General features: G+C 36.2%; 1 protein-coding gene across 1 annotated transcript in view; it reads left to right on the top strand.

Annotated features, from left to right (window-relative positions):
- fw (CUB and Sushi multiple domains furrowed) overlaps window positions 1–26,615 on the top strand; it is a 242,425-nt gene that overhangs the window by 165,511 nt on the left and 50,299 nt on the right. The window contains exons 4-5 of the mRNA XM_069832281.1: window positions 12,905–13,114; window positions 23,028–23,123. Coding sequence (XP_069688382.1) covers window positions 12,905–13,114; window positions 23,028–23,123 — 306 coding nt within the window. The remainder of the gene's footprint in view (window positions 1–12,904; window positions 13,115–23,027; window positions 23,124–26,615) is intronic.

Here is a 26,615-nt window from a genome sequence, read left to right as displayed (position 1 = left end):
AGATTTCGAGAAAATGATTTAATATTCTGATGATAGGAAGTTTCTTACAAATATCACCTTAAAAGCATAATGCGATAAGAATTTTATTATGGAATATTAGTTACACTTAAAATATATATAGTACCTAGGTAACTTTGCTTTGTACTGTAATATTGTTTTGATTAGTTTATTGATTACTTTTATAAGACTAAAGGTACCATCAATATCAATTCCAACTTATCATGTCACATTCTGTCTCTTTTTTGGGGATATCACTTTCTTTATGAATGATGTGTTTCATCCACTTAATACAGTATAATATTATACTACTATGGAATTTAAGTGAATATTCCTTCTTAACTCTCTATTATGTTATTAAGATTTAAAACACGAGTGCAATATTAAGAAATCAGTGTTAGTACTTTTGTTTTACAGATAATATAGATAATATCAAACAGAAAGAAGCCATATAAAATAACGACATAAAATTTCGCGTTCCGTTTGAAGTTTGTGCACCACTGTTTTCTTAATCCAACAGGTTGCTTATTCATATACACAACCCTTCCTCTTTCCATACTTAGCGCTTGATGCCCGCGCACGACGTCAAGGTCAGAAAAATGCGCTTGCTTTGACATCACTGACCTATCCTATCGTAATCTATGCTACTGTAACCTATCCTGTCCTAAACTATGCTGACATATCCTAACACAGCGGTCGACAAAATGTAGTACATTTAGTACAAGTAGAATGCGACTTCTCAACCCCCACTCTCTAGTTCACCTGTGATGGCAGAATCTAGCATACGAGATGAATATCATAATATTCTATCTTATTTTCTTCTCTTCCTGTCCCATACCTCATTCTGTTCCATGTATGGTACTCTCTTTTATGATGTTATCTCAATCCTAGACAATGAGATGTTTGATATGAACTAGCGCTCCATGTGTCGAGAGTCAGCACTAAGCAGGTTCTTCGCTTAAGACAATATATTGATGACGGACAAACATTCACGTCCTAGGCGGGGTTCGAACCCACGCAAAATAAAGCTGCGGATGTGTGGTGCACTTGCTCTCCTTGTCTCCATATCGGACCGCCTCACCGTTATTCTGTTAATGAAGCGGGGAGGCCGCCTTGTAGCTGCGAAATGCGTCATCACTGCCTGTACAGTACGATGATTTAGTCCTGACAGTCGCCGGCGATGTGCGCCTTGGTCAGGCGAGTCCATTTAGTTACGCCAAGGGGTGTTTGGGTTGGTCACTCGCTTGCCTTCGGAGCATCGGATGTTATGCGTACCGTAGAGCGGTATGTTTCTAGTACAATTAAGCTGTACTGCATTCCTTTACCGTCCACTCGCCCTTATCTCTACTCCGGAACTCTCCCCACTACTCCTATCACTTCCCCTCTTTCGCGTCGCTGAGCTGTCAGGACTAAGCAATCGGTCTGTAGTTAACGAGATGCAGTCAAAAACCGAAATTACACTGAGAACAAATTTATTTATTTATTTATTTATTTAACCCAGTATAGATAAGGCCATCAGGCCTTCTCTGCCCCTCTTCCAGGGGATTACAACTATAATATGAAGAATAAAATTACAATTAATATTAAATTTACAATTACAATTACAATAAAAATTAAAGTACGACAAGAATACCTGATTAATGAAAGCTAGACATTTTATCATAGAGTCCACACCTGTGGAGTAACGGTTAGCGCGTCTGGCCGCGAAACCAGGTGGCCCGGGTTCGATTCCCGGTCGGGGTAAGTTACGTGGTTGAGGTTTTTTCCGGGGTTTTCCCTCAACCCAATATGAGCAAATGCTGGGTAACTTTCGGTGCTGGACCCCGGACTCATTTCACCCGCATTATCACCTTCATCTCATTCAGACGCTAAATAACCTAAGATGTTGATAAAGCGTCGTAAAATAACCTAGTAAAATGAAAAAAAAAATTATCATAGAAGTTAAGAACAAAGAATATTTTTGTATTTACTGAATTACAATTTAAACATAGAATAACAAAATTCTATAGTGATGAAATTACCATATACTGAGCTATTTTGTGGTAGATTAAGAGAACTATTTACAAGAAACCATGTCTGAACGAGTCTCAATTACTGACCAAGTGCCTAGTAAGTTTGCGTTTGAATTCAATTTTATTTCAACAGTCCCTGATGCTAGCATGTAACGAATTCCAGAGTCTTGGCAGGGCTATTGTGAAAGAGGATGAGTATGAGGAGGTGTGTTGGGATGCTATTGTTAGTATTGTTTCATGGCGAGAGCGTGTGTTCAGATTGTGGTGGGAAGAAAGGTAAGTGAAGCGAGACGACAGGTACGAAGGAATAGAAGAGTTCAAGATTTCGAAGAGAAGGAGAAGTGAATGTAAATTTATTTTCTTATCTAGTTTAAGCCAACCTATTGTTTCCAGGGATGGGGTAATATGATCATATTTACGAACATAAGAGACTAGTGAAGTGATTTGTGTGGAATGTTGCAGTGCATGGTGGAGAAACATGTACGTTACGACGAAGTGAAGAGAAGCGAATAGAAGTATTTGAAACGTGGATATGGAGAAGGATGGAGAATGTGAAATGGTCAGATAGAATAAGAAATGAAGCTGTGCTGGAAAGAATGGATGAACAAAGAATGATGCTGAAACTGATCAGGAAGAAGAAAATGAATTGGTTGGGCCACTGGCTGGGAAGAAACTGCTTACTAAAGGATGCACTGAAAGAAATGGTAAACGGGAGAAGAGTTCGGGACAGAAGAAGATATCAAATGTTAGGTGACATTAAGATATATGGATCATATGCGAGGCAAAGAGTAAGGCAGGAAATAGGAAAGATTGGAGAATGCTGGGTTTGCAGTGAAATACCTGCCATTGGGCAGAAAATTATAAATGAATGAATGGTTTTATTTAAGCTGGCAGAATTAAGACCTTATGCCTTCTCAACCAGGAGTAAAACTTTGATACAGAGAGCGTTATAAATACTTATGTACCCAAAAATTTAAAAAAGATGATCATAATGCAGTGTAAACAATAAGTTAAAATAAATGAGATAGGCTATATAAAATGTATAGAAAGAAAGAAACCTAATAAGATGTAAACAATAAGTAAAAATGAATGAGACAGTTATTTATACAATATAAAGAAATGTGAAATAATAATAATAATAATAATAATAATAATAATAATAATAATAATAATAATAATAATAATAGTAATAAATGATGGTAAAGTACAAAGCATACAATTAATACAATTTTTAGGTACACAAAGGAAAGAGAAAAAATTAAGATAATAAATTGCGCGAATTCTCAGGTGGTAGACATTATAGTGGAAAATTATGAGAGAAACAAAAAATAAATAATAGTACATTATGCAACGAGGCTATAATGATAGTAATTAAGAAGCGAGTATGGATGTTTATGAAACGAGTGCAAGCGAATTTCATAATTTTCATACGAGCTTCTTAATTACCATTATAGGCGAGTTTCATACGACTTTTTATGCTCGACCATATTTCTAACTTCAAATTATTCAGATGTATACATTTTATTTGTATCTGACAAGATCGGAAGTGACCTTGTTCTAGGTCGTGAATTGTGAGATGTGCGCAGACGCGAAAGTATTGATTTTTTCCAAGGAACAATAATGTCATTGACCTTGTGTACTCTTTAAACTTGGTATAATCTTGATTATTGAATTCGACATTGAAAAACGAGATGACAAATTGAATATATTTGAATATTATTTACAATTAACGCTAATTATTATAGTAACAGAACATAACCTTCTGCGACAGTATTGGATTTCCAGCCTCCATGACTTTTCGCTAATTCTCTTTCGATTGCATATCCGAGAATAATCGATACTTGCGGTTTTATAACGGTACAAAGCTGACTTGTCATTGGCTGAACACCTGTAAGCTGAGTTCTCATTGGCTGAAAACACCTGTATTTTAATGAGTAGGTGTACTTTAATGACATGCATTAAAGGACTGCTACCAGATGTATAATTACTACATTTCGGCATGGTCGAGCATAAAATAAAATAAATCACTGGAATATCTAAATGTATAGAATGCACAACACTTGTCATAACAGTACATTAGTTTGGCAACTCGACATAAGATAATTTTCTAACTTCAATTTAAAAGATTTCAAGGTTCGGCAGCCCTTGACTTTAGGGGGCGGAGAGTTCCAGTGACGAGAAGTAGGAACAGTGAAGGATGAGGAATACAAAGATGATATGTGGAGTGGAATTCCTAGCATGTTATCGCGTTGTGATGGAGCACTCAGCTCTACATTTCCTCGGTGGCCGGTGAAAGGTTCGAAGGTGCATGATGAACACTCCCTGCTGGCTGGCTGGCACGGTGCAGCAGATCACTGTGCCAGACTGCTGTCAGGTCACCGGATCGAGGCTAGATCTTGATAGATTTCAGTGGAATATGTGCGGGATTTAGATTTGTAGAAAGTGCCCCAAAGAAAGGAAAATTCTGTTTTGGACTTGTTCTTGTGAAGTCACCTCACACCTGACCTGCTGGTGTTCATTGAAGATTCAGGAACTGAATAAAATTATTCTTTACTTTTCTTCATTCTTTTTTAATCTGTCCTCTTATTTCTTCTTCCTGCCCTACCCATTCTCCCCAACCACCCAACACATTTCCCCTGTTAAAGTAAGTACAGTGCATATCCCTTTCAGTTCTTCAGTAAAAAATCTTGGCATTCACATGGATAATAATCTCAACTGGGACATGCAAATCACAGAAACCTGCAGAAAAGTATATTCTATTATCCATGTGCTAAAGAGGATAAATGTTCATCTCCCCTCTTGCTTAAAAAAGTCCCTTGTGCAGACACTTGCATTTCCCTATTTCGACTATGCGGACATTTTACTGACTGACCTCTCCAGCGACAACAAAATGAAACTTCAACGTGCTCATAATTTGTGTGTACGTTTTGTAAGCAATGTTCGTAAATATGATCATATTACCTCATCCCTGGAAGCAATAGGTTGGCTTAAACTAGATAAGAAAAGAAATTTACATTCACTTCTCTTTCTCTTCGAAATCTTGAACTCTTCTATTCCTTCGTACCTGTCGTCTCGCTTCACTTACCTTTCTTCCCACCATAATCTGAACACACGCTCTCGTCATGAAACAATACTAACAATACCATCCCATCGCACCTCCTCATACTCATCTTCTTTCACAATAGCCCTGCCAAGACTCTGGAATTCGCTACCTGCTAGCATCAGGGACTGTCGAAATAAAATTGAATTCAAACGAAAACTTACTAGGCACTTGGTCAGTAATTGATTACTTGTAAATAGTTTCTTTAATCTATCACAAAATATTTCAATATTCAGTAATTTCATCACTATACAATGTTGTTATTCTAGATTTAATTTGTAATTCAGTAAATATAAAATATTCTTTGTTTCTCTATGATAAATTATCTAGCTTTAATTATTCAGGTAATCTTTTCGTACTATGATTTTATTGTAATTGTAAATTTAATACTAATTGTAATATTGTTTGTAATTGTAATTGTAAATTTAATACTAATTGTAATTTTAGATTAGATTAGATTTATTTATTTAACCTGGTAGAGATAAGGCCGTCAGGCCTTCTCTGCCCCTCTACCAGGGGATTACAACTATAACATGAACAATAAGATTACAATTAATATTAAATTTACAATTACAATTACAATAAAAATTAAATAAGAATACCTGATTAATGAAAGCTAGACATTTTATCATAGAAGTTAAGAACAAAGAATATTTTTGTATTTACTAAATTACAAATTAAACCTACAATAACAAAATTCTATAGTGATGAAATTACCGGATATTGAGATATTTTGTGGTAGATTAAAAGAACTATTTACAAGAAACCATGTCTGAACGAGTCTCAATTACTGACCAAGTGCCTAGTAAGTTTGCGTTTGAATTCAATTTTATTTCGACAGTCCCTGATGCTAGCAGGTAGCGAGTTCCAGAGTCTTGGCAGGGCTATTGTGAAAGAGGATGAGTATGAAGAGGTGCGATGGGATGGTATTGTTAGTATTGTTTCATGGCGAGAGCGTGTGTTCAGATTGTGGTGGGAAGAAAGGTAAGTGAAGCGAGACGACAGGTACGAAGGAATAGAAGAGTTCAAGATTTCGAAGAGAAAGAGAAGTGAATGTAAATTTCTTTTCTTATCTAGTTTAAGCCAACCTATTGCTTCCAGGGATGGGGTAATATGATCATATTTACGAACATTGCTTACAAAACGTACACACAAATTATGAGCACGTTGAAGTTTCATTTTGTTGTCGCTGGAAAGGTCAGTCAGTAAAATGTCAGCATAGTCAAAATAGGGAAATACAAGGGTCTGCACAAGGGACTTTTTTAAGCAAGAGGGAAGATGAACATTTATCCTTTTTAGCACATGAATAATAGAATATACTTTTCTGCAGGTTTCTGTGATTTGCATGTCCCAGTTGAGATTATTATCCATGTGAATGCCAAGATTTTTTACCGAAGAACTGAAAGGGATATGCACTGTACTTACTTTAACGGGGGAAATGTCGAGGTGCTTTACAGCGTCGGTTTGCCGTTTGTGTCCTAATATGATTGCTTGTGTCTTTCCAGGATTGATATTAAGATGGAATTTCTTTGTCCATGTCACAATCGAGTCAATGTCTTCGTTCAATTTATCTATAGCGTCATTTATTCGATCTAAGCGGGAAGAGATGTAGCATTGAAGGTCGTCAGCATACAAGTGATAGTTACAATGCCTTACATGAGATGTAATATCACTGACATATATTGTGAACAACAATGGTCCGAGTACTGAACCCTGTGGTATACCTGATGTTATGTTAAGCCAGGAAGAGCTTCGATTCCCGGATACAACACATTGTTGTCTTTCCCGTAAGTAGGATTCGAACCAACTCACAGCAGTCTCTGACAAATGCAGATTTCTCAATTTATGGGTGAGCAGGTCGAAATTTACAGAGTTGAAAGCTTTGCTAAGGTCAAGAAGTGTTAGTATTGTTACTTTATTAGAGTCGATTGCTTCACGAATGTCTTCGGTCACTTTAAGTAGAGCAGTGCTTGTGTTGTGTCCAGCTCTGAAACCTGACTGATACTTGTCGAATAGTTTGTGTTCGTTCATGTAGTTAGTAATTTGTCTGTGTACGATTCTTTCCAGTGCTTTTGATATGGCTGGCAGGATACTGATTGGTCTATAGTCGTTCGGGTCGGTGGGAACTTTGACTTTTGGAAGAGGAAGAACGAAAGCTTGCTTCCATAATTTTATTGTTGATATTGTAGTTGAAATCTCCTGGTAGAGGGGCAGAGAAGGCCTGACGGCCTTATCTCTACCAGGTTAAATAAATAAATACTACTACTAAAATAAATACTACTAATACAATTATTACTGTGTACAGTCCCCGAAGAAAGGATGAGCGACTCTTGGTTGAGGAAAGTCTATGTTCTGTAGCGCGAGTCAAGGCTGGTTCACAATAAACCGGGAATAAAAACAACAACGAGAACGAGAACGGATATATTGTTAAAATAAATGCATTTAAATGTGAGTATTCATAATTAACTATTGTGAATGCTCACATTTAAATACATTCATTTTAACATTATTTCCGTTCTCGTTTTTGTTGTCGTTTCCGTTTCCGGTTTATTGTGAACCAGCCTTCACACGATAACAACCGTGACAACGCTTTTGAGTTCTTTTAACTCTCTGATTATTATATTATTCATGTCTTTGTTTTATTAAGAATTTTAGATAAGGGTGCAAATAGCCATAGTAGCTGACGCGCCCTTTTTAAACCCTACTACTACTATTACTGCTACACACGATAACATTCTTTGTCAGTGTTTTGGAACGGCATCTGCGTGCGGTGAGATCAAAAGGCTATATAAATGTCACGATCATACATATTTACTAAAATTGACAATAGTTTCCAAACAAACAGTGACTTAACGAAACGCTGATGCATATAAAATCATCTCTACGTCCTGATCCTTATTTCGTATTCCACATGTCAAACATTTGAAGGTAACCCAGCAAAATTGCAGTTATTAATAAAATAATAGTTAGAAGGTAAATTAGTGTATTGATTTCCCTGCGTTAGCTACAATATCGAGTCACTAAAGTAGGCATATAAGATAAGTACCCTCTACTTTTCTGGACTTAAGGGAAAAGTTCCTATTTATTCCCTACCAATCTCAGGAATCAATATTTTCAAAAGTTGGAGGAAAGTCACAAAGCAAAGTATTCAGTCCCTTAATACTTGTTGTTTATTGTTAGAAAGAAATTCATCCCATTTGCAGTGACATTGTAAGATACAAATTATAATTTGTTGTTTGTTTTACCTCTGATTGAGGTTCTGGCTGATACGTGCATCTATTATCAGGCAGTACATCTCACTTGACGGTATGTGTCAGAGGAAGAACAATTGTATGTATACAACTGAAGTTAATATGTAGCTAATCAGCGATGTATGCAATGGAAGGGGAAAGGAACTGGCCACCCTATCCCGTTACTTTTGGCCTAGTTTCCTCATAAGTAATGAGATTCCAATCAGTCTCCGGCCTGCTGACTAAAAATACATAGTTATATGTCATTTGTTACAACATTTTGATAAAATAAAGCCAAACGTTTAAATTTTCTACATATCATTTACTGTTAGGAAGGGAGCAAAAATAAAAGTAAGATAAATCATCTCTGGTCAGTTAATTTCTTTTGTTACAAACAAAATAAAAATTAAAGAGTTTCTTTAATTTGGCTATCTATATAATACTATCACCTTTACTTTTTAACTTTGGTCTAGAGTATGCCATTAGGAAAGTCCAGGATAACACAGAGGGTTTGGAATTGAACGGGTTACATCAGCTGCTTGTCTATGCGGATGACATGAATATGTTAGGAGAGAATCCACAAACGATTAGGGAAAACACGGGAATTTTACTGGAAGCAAGTAAAGAGATAGGTTTGGAAGTAAATCGCGAAAAGACTAAGTATATGATTATGTCTCGTGACGAGAATATTGTACGAAATGGAAATATAAAAATTGGAAATTTATCGTTTGAAGAGGTGGAGAAGTTCAAATATCTTGGAGCAACAGTAACATATATAAATGATACTCGGGAGGAAATTAAACGCAGAATAAATATGTGAAATGCCTGTTATTTTTCGGTTGAGAAGCTTTTATCATCCAGTCTGCTGTCAAAAAATCTGAAAGTTAGAATTTATAAAACAGTTATATTACCGGTTGTTCTGTATGGTTGTGAAACTTGGAGTCTCACTTTGAGAGAGGAACATAGGTTAAGGGTGTTTGAGAATAAGGTGCTTAGGAAAATATTTGGGGCTAAGAGGGATGAAGTTACAGGAGTATGGAGAAAGTTACACAACGCAGAACTTCACGCATTGTATTCTTCACCTGACATAATTAGGAACATTAAATCCAGACGTTTGAGATGGGCAGGACATGTAGCACGTATGGGCGATTCCAGAAATGCATATAGAGTGTTAGTTGGGAGGCCGGAGGGAAAAAGACCTTTAGGGAGGCCGAGACGTAGATGGGAGGATAATATTAAAATGGATTTGAGGGAGGTGGGATATGATGAAGGGAATGGATTAATCTTGCTCAGGAAAGGGACCAATGGCAGGCTTATGTGAGGGCGGCAATGAACCTCCGGGTTCCTTAAAAGCCAGTAAGTAGTATATAATATGTACTGCCTGTATCGTTTGAAAACTCATAAGAAAATTATATTCACATTTAATAAGAATAAATTTCTATAATATTCATGATCTATTATTTACAACACATTAACTTTTTCGTGCACTTCTCCAAGTGACTTTTGGAATGGGTCTAACTCAAACTAAATAAAATCAATTTAAATAACTCAGTTGCGCGTTATCTAATGTATCTGTGCTTCAAGTCTCCGATCATGCACAGTGTCTTGTGAATATTCAAACGGTGTAATCTTTCTTTGGAGGAGTGTACAGCTGTCAAAAGAAAAAGTGGCCGCTCTCCTGAAACAAAGTTCCCTTCGGGTATCTTCGCTACAATTCTGAGACAGGCGATGTTACATGTTGTTGGATCACGTTGCCTGATATCTACAGTTATAATTGAAGTATTCTTTGTGTTATTCGATAGCGTAATGGTAGCGTTCAGGCCTCTTATTCATGAGGTCCTGCGTTCGACTACAACCTCGTGCTTTTTATGTTATTTTTTGTTGTGTTTTTGAGAGAGACAAACTATACATAATGGCTCCATTCTCTTTTACGATTATTTTAGTAATTAACATCAGGTTCATTAATATATTATGCCATGATTTTATCATTATGATATTGTGGCTGCAAATGGAAAGAAAATAGATTTTATTCTCAATAAAAATATCTTTCGTGGCATAAACAAAACAAATTTACTGGCGTCGGCCTTAAAACATTCAAACAATTAAGCGTCCAAAAAACAAAACAAAAAGCCACAATTCAATATTTAGTCTATCTTCCTCTTATCTCGATCATCTTGCAGTTGAGTGGGCATGGAATCGACTAGTCTTTGCAAATAGCAACTGTTCTTAGACACGATATTCCAGACATTCTGAACATACATAGGTAAGTGTTCTGTCCATGGGCGGGTCTTTCATTGCAAACCCAGCAATCTCCAATCTTTCCTATTTTCTGCCTTCCTCTTAGTCTCCGCATATGATCCACATATCCTAATGTCGTCTATTATTCTTTTCAACCAGAGACCCAACCAATTCCTTTTTCTCTTTCTAATCAGTTTCAGCATCATTCTTTCTTCACTCACTTTTTCAAACACAATTTTATTTCTTATTCTGTCTGTCCACTTCACAGGCACCGTTCTTCTCCACATCCACATTTCAAATGCTTCAATTCGTTTCTCTTCATTTCGTCGTAATGTCCATGTTCCTTCCCCATACAATGCCACACTCCACACAAAGCACTTCACTAGTCTCTTCCTTAGTTCTTTTTCCAGGGGTCCGCAGAAAATCCTTCTTCTTCTATTAAAAGCTTCCTTTGATCATGTTTGCAGTTTTTCTTGGGAAGGTTAGGCCTAAATGCGGTAACATCCCGTTGCTTTCCGCACACCACTATCTCTTTCGCATCTTATTAAATTCCAGGGGGCCCAAGCGTGGAGATGAGGAGAGTGGATTTGACTAATTGGGCCCTCCGGACTTCACCGAAAGTCACGGCAAGGGTTAAATATTAATTCTATCAGGATGTTTGACCCGATCAGAGACCGGGAAATCTCAATTAGCCTTTGCCCCCCGCATCCTGGACTAGCTTCTACGAATCATCAGAAAATCTTAGAGTGTGATTGGGCCAATTTTTCCGAAAATGTTTCCACACTTTTGCCCTCGTAGCTCAGCGGACGAACGTCGGAATTTAGATGTCAACGTCTGAGCTTCAATTCCTCATTACTCCTTTTCATTTTATTGTGGTTCAAGATAGTATAATGTAATAATACAAAAAGAAAAACTAATACCAGTATTATGCAACTGGATTTTTCCAAACCTAATATTAAATTTATGTTATTTATATCGCTAAAGAACAATTACAATATAAATAACTTGAGTATTATTTATACAGTATCACTAAAGAACGATAACAGAATATAAATGATAAATATCGGTTTGTTTAATTAATATAAGATATTATATAATACGTATTTAATTATCTAAATAAAATAACCTATTTTTACAAAGACAGATGGTTATTTGTGTTATAATAATTACTTACATAAAATACAGATTATTTATATTGCGAAAGAACAATAACAATATAAATAACTTGAATATTATTTTATAATGCTAATGAAGGAAAACAGAATATAAATGATAACTTGAATATTATTTATATCGCTAAAGAACGATAAAAAATATAAAAAACGTGAATATTATTCATATCGGAATTTCACAGATTTATTACAGATGTATTTAAGAAATTGTAGAAGAATAGTAATTATTAACAGTGTCCTATTTATTCTTCTTGGAGCCAAATTTGTAACTTTTAAAAGTGTGGTTACTATGTTGAAGTGTATGTGTTGCAACGGATGCTTGATTTGTTATGTATGTGAGTCAGTTATGGGATGCTTGATGTCGTCGCAATGTCGTAATTATAGTTTGATTGTGTTTGTGTGACTATTGTGTATTAATTTATGATGTTATTGTGTATTAATTTATGATGTATGGTACGGAAAGCTGCATATTTGTGTTATAGAAGTGTTACGTATGTGTGTTGTTAATGTTTTTGTATGTTTCAAATTGATAACTGATATTTGTTTTGCAATCGCAATGCCTAATTTACGGATTGTTTAAGTTTTGTTTACATCGCGTAAGCTAATTTAATTTTCTTTTCCATTTCTCTTTATGGTTATCTTTTTTGTGTATAAAACTATATAGCCCTAACATACATACGTAAAATAGGGCTAACCCCCATTGGAGATACAATAATAATAATTATTATTCATATCATTATAAAACAGTAACAGAATACAAATGATGACTTGAATTTTATTCATATCTCTAAAGAACGATAACAAAATATAAATGACGTGATATCCATAAAGAACGATAACTGGATATAAATGATAATTTGAATATCACTTACATCGCTAAAGAACGATTAAAAAATAAAATGAATACTTGACGAAGGCCCGAACCCACAACCTTTTGAATCATTAAACAAGCACTCTACCGCTGGTCTACGAGGCGCAGATATGGAACACTTTCATAGATCCGGAACTGCTTGTACAAGCACATGCATCGTGTAACATCGCCGCTACCCGAAGTGGACTTTGAAAATATTCGCTGTTCACGAGTGCGGCCACTTTTTTTTTTGACAACTGTACATTGCTTCCCCAGGTGCTACAGCCCCCTCATCCCTGTTCCAGGCACGAACATCGCGTTTCGCAAGCCCGCCAACCAGTCCACGACGGTGCGCGGCGGCAGCGCCGGGAACGGCAACGACGGAGAGCGTACGACGGTGCACGACGGCAAGCGATGCACGGAGACCATGAAGGAGGCGTCGCCGTGGTGGACGGTGGATCTGCTGCGGCCCTACCCGGTGGGCGTGGTGCGAGTCACCACCAGGGGCTGCTGTGGTGAGTCTGTTGCCCCAGGCATTCCCTGAAGAAGAAACTAACCTCAACCTTGTTCAGTATTACTGTAATTGAAGTCCAGAAGTTGAGGTTTAAGTAGGCAGGCAAATAAGCACTTAAAATTCAGGAAATAGGCAGCAAAATAATGAAAATAGCAATTAAAATTATGAAAGTAGTGATATCAAAGTACGTAGTAATTTATATTAGTACATTTTGCAATGAGCCTATAATGGCATTAATAATTTCCGGAGCCAGAGACCCACATCGAGTTGTGTGGATATAAAGGGAAAAGTTGAGACGGTGTCGGGTGGAGTTCCGGGGTAGCTCAGTTGGTAGAGCGCTGGTATGTTCAACCAGAGATCCCGGGATCGATACCCGGCCCCGGAACAATTTTTCCCTTGAAATTATTCAAATCTGCTTTACAGGGAGCTTTACCTGAAAGACTAGATTTGCAAGACGCGAGTATGTTTATGAAACGAGCGCAAGGGACCATATTTCTAACTTGAAATTATTCATAAGTATCCATGTTATTCTTATCTGACTGAGGAGCGGAACTGACCTTGTGCAATACCTCGTAAATTGTGAGATGTGCGCAGACGCGAAAGTATTGATTTTTTCCGAGGAACAAATGTCGACATTGACCTTGATATAATTTAGAGAGTAAAATAAACATTAATCTTGATATAACCTTGAAATTGAATTAGACATTGAAAAACCAGATGACAAATTGAATTTTTTTTAATATTATTTACAATTAATGCTAATTATTATAGTAACAGAACATAACCTTCTGCGACAGTATTGGATTTCCAGCCTCCGTGACGTTTCGCTAGTTGTCTTTCGATTGTATATCCGAGAATAATCGATACTTACGCTTTCATATTGCTACAATGGTGTTTTCTGATTGGTGGAACACCTGAACTTTAATGAATAGGTGTACTTTAATGAGGTCCATTAAAGGGCTGCTACCAGGTGTATTCAAATTTCAAATTCAAATTTATTCACAATTTACATTTAAAATGATGCATATGAATATATATCCGAAAGGAGCATATGTTCGTGCTCGGGTACAGTCCAGTGGTCTACATAAATTTTAAAGAGATCAGTAATACTGTTTATGATAGAAATAACAATAATAATAATAATAATAATAATAATAATAATAATAATAATAATAATAATAGAATATCCGTGACGGAGATGATACAAAGATAGTAATACAAATTAATTCATTAATAATAATAATAATAATAATAATAATAATAATAATAATAATAATAAAAGAAAAATATTTACAATAATAAAATAAATACTAACACGGATAAAATAAAATATAAAACCACTAGCGAGAGTTAACACAACTTAAATAAGCATATAATAACCAGAAAAAAAATGAACTCGAAAATCAACAGTAAAGTTCGATATATCGCAGACGACAGCAACCGCCGTATTGACATTGTGTTGTGCATTAATGGTAGTAGGGGAGAGCCGAAGGTCTACGTAACTGCCGTTCTCTTCGAATCTTCTCGTACAATAAATTATGGGAAGTTAATGCTGAAAAACAAAATGTCTACGAGTCAAAATGTTCATTATTACCAGGATAAATACAAATAATACTGAAATATATTAATCTAGTTTCAGTTATAGTATAATTACTACATTTCGGCATGGTCGAGCATAAAGGTTATGTAATAAATCTGTATATCACATTTCAGTACTTACTTTAGTTTCCATGGTTACACGCCACAGCTAGATTTTTTTGTCAAGTTCTCAACTGTCATAATCAGTCGCCTATCAGAATGTCTTTTATCAACAGTAATCTCACTAAACGTTTTGATTTATCTAGAGAAAATCAAAACTCGAGTGGGATTTAATTGACTATTACACGATTAGAAGAAAGTATATAAAGATTAGAAGTAACGAAGTACTCCAATACAATAAAATATTAATTGACTTACGAAAATACAACTGTCTTCAAATGTATTATTGTACCATCTCAACATTACAAATATTACGCTAGATGCATGCTAGATGGCAGTAGTGTCTTTATACAGACACTGTAATGATTACTATTCAATAAATCTTAATATTAAACAATCTCTGATACGTGACTATCCATAATATCATATAGCAGAAGTTCTTTTTATCCTCTCAGTGCAGAAGCTATAACATAACCTAACTAATATACACAAGTGTTAGAAAAGTTTTAATTAACAACGATGACATAAAAAATAAACATGAATAATTTTAAAAGGAATAATTATTGAATGTACAATTTTCAAATTTGAATGTGGTTGGTGGTTCAATTGATGTTATATTGGACGTGTGCGTAATAGAAGTGGAACTCGTTGATTTAGGCCTACATGCTGTATTCAACTTATTCAGAATTTCCGAATGAATAATTTTAAAAGGAATAATTATTGAATGTACAATTTTCAAATTTGAATGTGGTTGGTGGTTTAATGGATGTTATATTGGACGTGTGCGTAATAGAAGTGGAACTCGTTGATTTAGGCCTACATGGTGTATTCAACTTATTCAGGATTTCCGAATGGTGCTCTTCATTTATTTGTAAATCGGATTTCAGAAGATGCATAGGTATGATCAGTGATTTTTATTAATTCTTGTTCTTGAATGCCAATGCGAGTCATATTTGAAACTGCTGTGCATCGACTGGAGTGGTTTGTAATTTTATATATATTTTTGACGTCCAGACCAGCGCAGTTTCAAATGTTGGGAAACAAAGAAACAAATGCTAGGGACGCGATAAAATTAAACAAATGCTAGGGACGCGATAAAATTGTGCGATAAGCAGCCATGATTGGTTGAAATACGTCCTTTCGTACAGTTTTATTGGTCAAAAGTAGTATGACGTAGTAAGAGTGTAATAGTCATTGAAAAAGGTGGTTGTACTTCCACCGAAGTAACTGGAGCATACGTAAAACACGCTACTGTGGATGAACTCATATAGGTAACAATAGCAGGAACTAATGTGCCGATCCTGCTAATCGCTTTCAAAGCGACCCGACCTGTCAGAGTATTTATTATTTATCACTCTCTGCACGATTTTCTGGGTGCGAAGTACAATATTTAGCAGTAACTGGACCCTCCAACCCTCTAGCAGACAGATCAGCTTAGGGCTGGATTGTAGGTATGCCGCCACAAATAATTTTAATGTATTTATGTGGAGTGAGATTGACAATAGGGATTCCCATTATACAAAAATATCGTTTAATTTTTGTAATAGATGCTTCATTTAGAAAACAAATTTTCCAAATTTACTTTTATATTTTTTATATATATTAAGAATTCTGTATGATTTGAGGCTTTCTCGGCGTTGGTTCGCTAATATGTTTTCGCGGGATATCAGCCGAGTTAAGATTTTGGAATGCTCCAAGCTTTCGACTGCTATCTCTGCAGCCATCTTCAGGGAAGTGATGTCCGAACAGAAAGTCAAGCCACTACTGGGATCGTACAATCAAGGAGGCCATAGAGATCAAGCTGGAGAAAAACAACTTTAACAGAGACAGTGGACTCCAGCTCAGTCAGGCATGGACACCGGCCTTAGACCAACTCAGGCCCTCTTACAATCAAGGTCATGAAGATCACGGACCGAGGACGGCAACCGATTCCAACCGGCGGAACAGGGCTCGCCGCCCGCCAAACTTCACGCAGGAATCCCGGGAGGGGCGGAGCTTACGAGCGATGACAATTCCCGGCCCCGGATTGGCCGATCCGCCAACCAATCCCGTTTCACCTGAGACAGCCACATCTATATACCCTTTCGACTTTCTGTTCGGACATCACTTCCCTGAAGATGGCTGCAGAGATAGCAGTCGAAAGCTTGGAGCATTCCAAAATCTTAACTCGGCTGATATCCCGCGAAAACATATTAGCGTATTAAGAATTCGTTCAATTTTTATTGTACATATATATATATATGTGTGTGTGTAAAAAAAGGTATCCCCATAACATGCCATGAACGCACTTGGGGGGCATGGAGGTAGAGCCCCATGCTTTCCATGACCTCGGCACTAGAATGAGGTGGTGTGGTCGGCACCACGCTCTGACCGCCTTTTACCCCCGGGAAAGACCCGGTACTCAATTTTATAGGAGGCTGAGTGAACCTGGGGACCATTCTGAAAGTTTGGCAACGAGAAAAAAATCCTGTCACCACCTGGGATCGAACCCCGGACCTTTCAGTCCGTAGCCAGCTGCTCTACCAACTGGGCTACCCAGCCGCCCATGTGTGTGTGTGTGTGTGTGTGTGCGTGCGTGTGCGCACACACACACAAACACAGTAGCACAAAATATCCATGAAATGCAAAGTAAAACATTAAACCTTGAAATATGTAGCGGAAGCTAAAATAGGTAAAAATTGCCAAATTAAAACTGTTCATACTGTCCTGATATGTACGGAAATATGTTTTTCTCTATTAAACTCTTTCGTCTATCACCTTCATCTCAAACAGCAGAAATAACTAAAATGCTCTCTCAATTAATATCACTGAATAAAAGAATTGTATTCCAATGGATACCATCCCATTGTGGAATCCTGGGAAACGAGAATGCGGATGCTTTAGCAAAGAAGGGCAGCACTGCTACTTACAGACCTGTTACTAAATCTACGTATTACTCTGTGAAGAGATTTATTAAATCTACATACTTAGACTTCAACAAACAAAATTTGATAACACAATCTCAAGGGAAAAAATGGAACTCTCTGCATCAAAATCCACAGTTAATTCCCGATTTACCACGAAAATCGTCTGTAGCTGCATTTAGATTGGCAACAGGCCATGACTGTTTGGCCAAACATCTGCATAGAATTGGAATATATCAGTCCTCTAACTGCCCATTGTGCAACTCAAACCAAGAAATGGATTCGGAACACCTCAAAATCTGTGCTTCAGTGGCTGGCCATGATAATATCTTTGAAAAATATTGGAGTGCAAGAGGTCAAATGACTTTACTGTCAAACGCCTGGCATTAGAAAACAACAATAACATATCTATTCAGTTAGAAAGGCATTTTATCTAACTTTGGAACTCAATTGTTGACAGTTGTTCTATTTTTTAACGTGAAACGTATATGCTTTCGTCACACTTTTGTTGAACGGTGACGTAATCCAAGCGCCTTGCCTTACTCTAGCGATTGGAGCCGCTCTGTTCCGCCCAGGCTGGGAATATGTAAAAGCTTAACGGAATATCTATACTAATAATAAATCTGTTGCCGAAATTTTTCTGGTAATTTTCGATTTTCCAAAAATAATTGGTCCTAACATATATAATTAACCACCCTGAAACCGAAAATAGCTTTTTTGAAATTTTTGTTTGTATGTCTGTCTGTCTGTCTGTATGTTTGTTACCTTTTCACGCGATAATGGCTGAACGGATTTCGATGAAAATTGGAATATAAATTAAGTTCGTTGTAACTTAGATTATAGGCTATATGGCATTCAAAATACATTATTTAAAAGGGGTGTTATAAGGGGGCCTGAATTAAATAAATCGAAATATCTCGCTTATTATTGATTTTTGTGAAAAATGTTACATAACAAAAGTTTCTTTAAAAATAATTTCCGATAAGTTTTATTCCTTGAAAAATTTTGATAGGACTGATATTTAATGAAATAAATGAGTTTTAAAATTAAAATAACTGTCATCTAAGGCCGTGTAATGAATTAAAAAACAAATGACTTCGTCTATAAGGGGCCTTGGACGTCAACAATCGAAAGCTATTAAACATAACCTACAGAGAATGTTTCTGTGTTCGCATGAAGTAATATCAGAAGGTAAATTAACCGATTTGTATAATTAATTATTATTTCACCATTGGAAAGTGTAGTTTCTCTAGATGGACATAATGCTATAATGTTATTACAGTAACGTCTGAGTAAATCGAGGACAGGTAAGATTAAAATAGCTTCTTATGCACAGAAAATTTGATAGGCTATTTTGTACATTCATTTTCTGTATTTCTTAAAATAATATTTATGTACACTCATTTTAATCTCAGAGAATTAACGAACAACGAGAGTGTATTAATTTAGTATGCAGTAATAGTACGTTAGCTTAGCAATCCATTATTTTATAATTCAAATTTTAACTATGCTCAATTGAATCGTGTTAAAATACATAAAATATATATGCAATAAATGCAATGCAAAAAAATTGGGTAATGAGCGAAGCAGATTATCTTGCGCTTTTGTAAAAGTTGCTCCCTGGATCAAACGTCCTATTTTAATTATGTAATTACTTTATATTTATTTATAATAGGTGCAGCGGAGCGCACGGGTACGGCTAGTAACTTAATAAAAATATTAATACACAAATGGAGGTGGTAAATAAATACGGGGAGTACAAATACAAATAGTTAATCATATTTTCGATAATAGATATACGGAAAACTTGCACCTTCAGGGAAATCTCTGTAGCCTATAGATTTTCTGCAACATCACAATAGTTATAGCCTATTTCGTATAATAGGAAGGTAAAATCCGCAGTAGATGTGTCTATGTTTCATTTCTCACCTCCCAAGTGAATACTATTAACGATATCGCAGCTCACATGATTCAGAACTGCGTGACTCTGAGAGCCTTCCGTATCCTTGGCAAGGCCTTCTCCCAATGGAGAAATGAGAACTGCCAGTTAGATCCCAAATTGATGATATCTCCGAAGGCCGCGCACAGGAAGCTCCTAGCGCCTTTGTATGCGTCTTCGGAAATAGCCGCTAATAATATGGAATTATCCTATTGACAGCGATTCCCACAGAGGCCCATTAGCGTACTGCGGAAGAATGCGATGTGTCACGAATTGTGCGCCATCCAAGGCTTCCTGGTACGTGCATAATAAGCCCTTCATTGCTCCTCAAGGTAGTGTACAACGCTGGATAATGGTATCATCTTACTGAATCCGAATAGCTTCCGTAGTTTAAAACGAATGTTAAAGAAAGAACTACAACAAAATAAAACTATCATCTTATTGTCTCTGTAGTCATTTTAGGACGACTATTACACTTTTACTACGTCACACTACTTTTGACCAATAAAACGGTACGAAAGGACGTCTTTCAACCAATCATGGCTGCTTATTGCACAATTTTATCGCGTCCCTAGCATTTGTTTAATTTTATCGCGTCCCTAGCATTTGTTTATTTTTATCACTACCCTAGCACTTGTTTCTTTGTTTGCCAACATTTCAAACTGCACTGGTCTGGACGTCAGAAAACAGAAAATTACAAACCACTCCAGTCGATGCACAGCACTTTCAAATATGAATCGCATTGGTCATTCAAGAACAAGAATTAATAAAGATCACTGGTCATATATGAAGAGCACCATTCGAAAATCCTGAATAAGTTGAGGGATACACCATGTACACCAACGAGTTCACTTCTTTTACGCACACGTCCAATGTAACAGAAACTGAACCACCAACCTCACGTATCAGAGATTGTTTAATACTAAGATTTATTGAAAATCATCTGTCAAGTGACGTTGATTACTGGGATCCGGATGATTGAAGTGGAATGCAACTGTTTTAATAAAAATGAAACTGAATCAACAAAGTCTTCTTGACTAGTAACCGTCCACAGAGTTCAATGAAGATTCCATAGTTGGCACAACTGATAACAAGAAAACATAATCATAAAACACTACTGCATCTAGCGTAATGTTGAGATGGTACAATAATACATTTGAAGACAGTTGTATTTTCATAAGCCAATTAATATTTATTGTATTGGAGTACTTCGTTACCGGTACTTCTAATCTCGTATTCCACTCGCAGATTTAGGCTATCGATAAAATCAAAACCTCTAGTGAGATTACTGCTGATAAATAAACAATTGCAAATTACAATATTACCATCTCATCGTCTATGAATATCATCTGTAGTTATAACTAGACATGGCACATTTTTGCAATCACGATAAATGCAAAATATGCCCAAGTGCTGTGAAAATAAGTAATTTCATCTTTAAAATCTTATTAAATAATATTATGGTTTTTAAATCCGCGATAAAATGTTAACTTGAGTAAAATATATGCGAAATATAGGCTATGTGTTTCTGCGAAATAAAAGCAAAGTTACATTTTATGAGATTTTTTGTGTTTTCTAACAAAAAATATCTAAAGGTCACACCACACAAAGGTTCTTGCATTTTTTCGAATAGTTCGGTAACCCCTCCGTGTTACTTTTTACAGTACAAATAGCACAGGAATGTAACTTCCTATGTAACTTTCTTAGGTCCAGTGTTCAGTCACAGACAAGTTGTATGTGATAGCGGGTGTTTGTGATTAAGTAATTAGATAGATCGGGATAAAATCACCATTAAGCAACAAATGGATGGTTATAAAAGTGAGCATTTTTATATAAGTTATTCTAATATTTTGATGTACAAATTTGTGCAATAAGAGGTTGTCTTGGGAGAGAAAAAAACGTATTACAGAAACATCCTAGTTGTCATAGACGGACGAAATAGATTAAAGAACTGTCAAGTTGAAATTTGTTCCATGTAACTTTCAATAAATTATGTTTGAGTGAAATAAAACGATGTGTCTTGAATACAGATTTTAAATGCATCTCTGGGTTAGCAGGCCCATATCTTTTGGCATGTTTGTTAATATTCAGAATTTCATCTATTTATTATTTTCAGGAATTTTAACTGGAAAATGTTGGTAATACTCATGCTAGCACATTGATGACATTGAATTTCTACCACCGAACTTTTCGTAAAAAATGTTTCATACCAAAACTCAACAAAATCTATACTAATAATAAGTCTGTAGCCGAAATTTTTCCGGTAATTTTTGCTTTTCCAAAAATAATTGGTCCTAACATATATAATTAACCATCCTGAAACCGAAAATCGCTTTTCTGAAATTTTTGTTTCTATGTATGTCTGTTTGTCTGGATGTTTGTTACCTTTTCACGCGATAATGGCTGAACCGATTTATATGAAAATTGAAATATTAATTAAGCTCGTTGTAACTTAGATTTTAGGCTATATGACATTCAAAATACTTTATTTAAAAGGGGGGTTATAAGGGGGCCTGAATTAAATAAATCGAAATATCTCCCTTATTATTGATTTTCGTGAAAAATATTACATAACAAACGTTTCTTTAAAAACGATTTCCGATAAGTTTTATTCTAAGCAAACTTTTGATAGAAGTGATATTTAATGAGATAAATGAGTTTTAAAATTAAAATAACGATGCCACCTATTGGCCTGTAATGAAACAGAAACAAATGACTTCGTCTATAAGGGGCCTTGAACAACAATCAATCTTCATTAAACTATGGTTGCATGTAATAACAATTAAGAAACATGTTAAAGGAATTGTCATTGCACCAAATGAGTGGTCTCTGGATCAAAATGGTCGCATTTTAATTTTTTTAAATACAATTTAAATTAAGTAACATACTAAACGATTTATCCTCCTATCAAACACGAATGTTCCCTGGATCAAACGTCCTATTTTAATTATGTCATTACTTTATATTTAGTTCTAACGGGTGCAGCGGAGCGCACGGGTACGGCTAGTACTAAATAAAATTGTAGCATTAAAAGTGCTGTAAGTGCCAAATTTGATTTTTAAAATGCTAAATTTTGATCGTAAGTTGCTGAAATCCACCATCTCCTCTCATAACGTAACTCTTTCTCACATCTCTTGCTTGTCAGTATATGAGAAGCACACTGAACCGACCAGATGTGCAGAAACCGCTATATTGACAAGAATATTTTAATTGAATGCCAGATATTCCAATAATAGCCACACATGATCCTTGTGCTGTGTGGTCAGAATTTGAAAATAACTCCGCCATCTGCTATACTTGACAATGGCGCCGAATACGGATCGTCCACTCTCCGATACTGGACTAATCTGCTACAACATTTTTTCTGTTCACAGGCCACCAGCCACTGAAGGACATCGAGATCCGGGTCGGGAACAGCAGCACGGACCTTCAGAGGAATCCCCTATGCGCCTGGTTCCCGGGCACGATCGGTATTATTATTATTATTATTATTATTATTATTATTATTATTATTATTATTATTATTATTATTACTACTGCGGGAATTCACTTACTAAGTATGTTACGAAATACATAACATTTTATAATTTGTATAAGGGCATTTTTGGACGTCATGTTCGGAACGAATTTCCCTCGTCATGTCCGACACGAATTTCTCTCGTCATGTTCGGAACAAATTTCTCTCGTCATGTTCGGAACGAATTTCCCTCGTCATGTTCGGAACGAATTTCTCTCGTCATGTCCGGAACGAATTTCACTCGTCATGTTCGGAACGAATTTCCCTCGTCATGTTCGGAACGAATTTCTCTCGTCATGTCCGGAACGAATTTCTCTCGTCATGTCCGGAACGAATTTCCCTCGTCATGTTCGGAACGAATTTCCCTCGTCATGTTCGGAATGAATTTCGCTCGTCATGTTCGGAACGAATTTCTCTCGTCATGTTCGGAACGAATTTCTCTCGTCATGTTCGGAACGAATTTCCCTCGTCATGTTCGGAACGAATTTCTCTTGTCATGTTCGGAACGAATTTCTCTCGTCATGTCCGGAACGAATTTCTCTCGTCTTGTTCGCAACGAATTTCTCTCGTCATGTCCGGAACGAATTTCCCTCGTCATGTTCGGAACGAATTTCTCTCGTCATGTTCGGAACGAATTTCTCTCGTCATGTCCGGAACGAATTTCTCTCGTCATGTCCGGAACGAATTTCCCTCGTCATGTTCGGAACGAATTTCCCTCGTCATGTTTGGAACGAATTTCCCTCGTCATGTCCGGAACGAATTTCCCTCGTCATGTTCGGAACGAATTTCTCTCGTCATGTTCGGAACGAATTTCTCTCGTCATGTTCGGAACGAATTTCTCTCGTCATGTCCGGAACGAATTTCTCTCGTCATGTTCGGAACGAGTTTCTCTCGTTATGTTCGGAACGAATTTCTCTCGTCATGTCCGGAACGAATTTCTCTCGTCATGTTCGGAACGAATTTCCCTCGTCATGTTCGGAACGAATTTCTCTCGTCATGTTCGGAACGAATTTCTCTCGTCATGTTCGGAACGAATTTCTCTCGTCATGTTCGGAACGAATTTCCCTCGTCATGTTCGGAACGAATTTCTCTCGTCATGTTCGGAACGAATTTCTCTCGTCATGTCGGGAACGAATTTCTCTCGTCATGTCCGGAACGAATTTCTCTCGTCATGTCCGGAACGAATTTCTCTCGTCATGTTCGGAACGAATTTCCCTCGTCATGTTCGGAACGAATTTCTCTCGTCATGTCGGGGACGAATTTCTCTCGTCATGTCCGGAACGAATTTCTCTTGTCATGTCCGGTTCATTTATTTTCTGGCGAAGTTTTTATTTTGTCCATAAAGTGCCGAATTGTATCAGCCTATAATAAACCGAATATTGAGTCTCATATTTTTTCATTTGTAGAGATTTAAAGTTCTTCAAAAACGCAAAGTAAATGTGTCCACGCCAAATTGCACTACATCCGGAACGCAAATTTGACCCCAATTTTCTTTCGTAACTTCATTATAAAACTAATTGTTTTGTTTCAATCGAAAGAGAGTAGATTCGAGAACATTCGTCATGTTTTCCCGTCGCTCCGAAAAATATCATATAAATATAATTATCGGGTTTAACCTAAAATATTTACTCTCAGCGTCATGTCCGGAAGAATGGAATGACTTTCATGTTTAAAGAGCTACTCTTCCAAATTAATATACGTATCAACACGAGATGAGTTACATTTACGCTAAAAAACTTGCAATGGTTCAATGCGCAGAGACGGTCAATAGACTAAACTAAGACAAAGATTAGTTTAATTTATTTTATTATATTTTGGTCTATTTGTTTTCCATTTTCTTTCACTTGATTTATTTTTCTGTTATTTGACACTCAGTATAATGATGTGAAATTAACAGACAAAAAAATCTCCTTCCGTTCCTCTTTAAATATGAGTTTCATTGGACTTTTTAAATGGTTTCGATGGAAACAAGTCAGTCCACTACTTATACTGCTTTATTTACTTAAACGCTACGTAGGTTACCTTGAATAAAGAAGTGGATTCTAAGAGGAAGTCAGAAGTGTAATATTATTACAGTATTAACATGATATTATTTATATTACTTCATTTACATAAATACGTAAATACGACACAATTACCCTGTCTCGAAAATCATGTACAATTTTCGTTCCGGATATGACGTATTTTCAATCACTAAAAGTATCCTTAAAAAAACTCGTGTATAATTGTTGACGACAGTTTACATTTACTAGTTTTAAAAAATGTAACGGCTACCTTTGTGTATAAAAAACGTCGATTTCGTTCCGGACATGACGCAGTAGTGCAACTTTCAAATACCAACGACTAAAATTGAGGACCGTTTTAACAAAACTCAACAAACGCCATTTTTTTCGAATTGCGGATTTTGACGGATTCTGGTCAATTGTAATGAGAGAAAAATGATGCACTGCTCATATCACAAAACTCAATATTTTCCGTTGAAAAGAGTCCCTCAATGTAGAGAGTTTTCACAAAACTCAACATCTCCAGTTCTTAAATTTTCACAAAACTCAACATATCCTCTAACTCAACATTTCACACTTTTATCCTGTTTCACAAGCTACAATATTTTACAACAATGTAATACATTTGCATTTTGACAATAGTGACACATTTCGGAGCTCAAATATGATATAATATTTTGTTGTTTCCTGCGTTAATTCAGTATAAATCTGGCCGCTGTTTTAAGTGCATGTATTCTGTGAATACTGATGAAAATTGGATAAGAACCCTGAGTATTCAAAATCCGTTCAAGCTACTGAAAGAAGCAGGAAGAGTAGAAGCAGAGTACGTTAAACTAAGGGTAAGACATACACAATTGCGCCTAAAAATAACGGCATATATCCAAACTAGATTGTAATCATTGAGAACAGGGAAAAAAGAAAAACATGCTGCAGGTTCTTTCTGCTTAACTGATCTAATTAATTTTCGAGACAATTTATACAGAAATAGCACAAAAGTTGAACAGGATAATTTTTTGCTAAGACATATGAAAATTGATCTACCTAAACGGCATAGAAGGACTTCAAAAAGTTAGAAAGATTTGTGTCTATTTCATATTTCGTAAGAGGTGAAAATGGAGACGATTTCCCAGTAGGCCTATGTGCTGCTACGTTTAGGTATGTTATTACGACATTGAAGGATTACATAGGTAATTTAGAAAAAAAAAATATTTACACACAGAAAATCCTGAAATTTAACTCTTAGATATTGTTTTCAGATTCTTGTGGGTCTCAGAATAAAAATTGCATAATGATTGCTATGCTTGTTGGTTACCTGGAAAGCTCTGAATTTTTAAAGAAATTAAACAGTTCTTTCATATCCGTGACCATAGCTATATGCCTCCGGACCATGTGCTTCAATTGATAGAGAAAGAGCTGAGAACACATGAACACATCATATTGCC

The sequence above is a fragment of the Periplaneta americana genome, chromosome 8 (genome assembly GCF_040183065.1).
Source record: "Periplaneta americana isolate PAMFEO1 chromosome 8, P.americana_PAMFEO1_priV1, whole genome shotgun sequence".
Taxonomy (NCBI): domain Eukaryota; kingdom Metazoa; phylum Arthropoda; class Insecta; order Blattodea; family Blattidae; genus Periplaneta; species Periplaneta americana.
The sequence above is the reverse complement of the archived record's forward strand: the minus strand, read 5'-3'. Positions and strand labels throughout refer to the sequence as shown.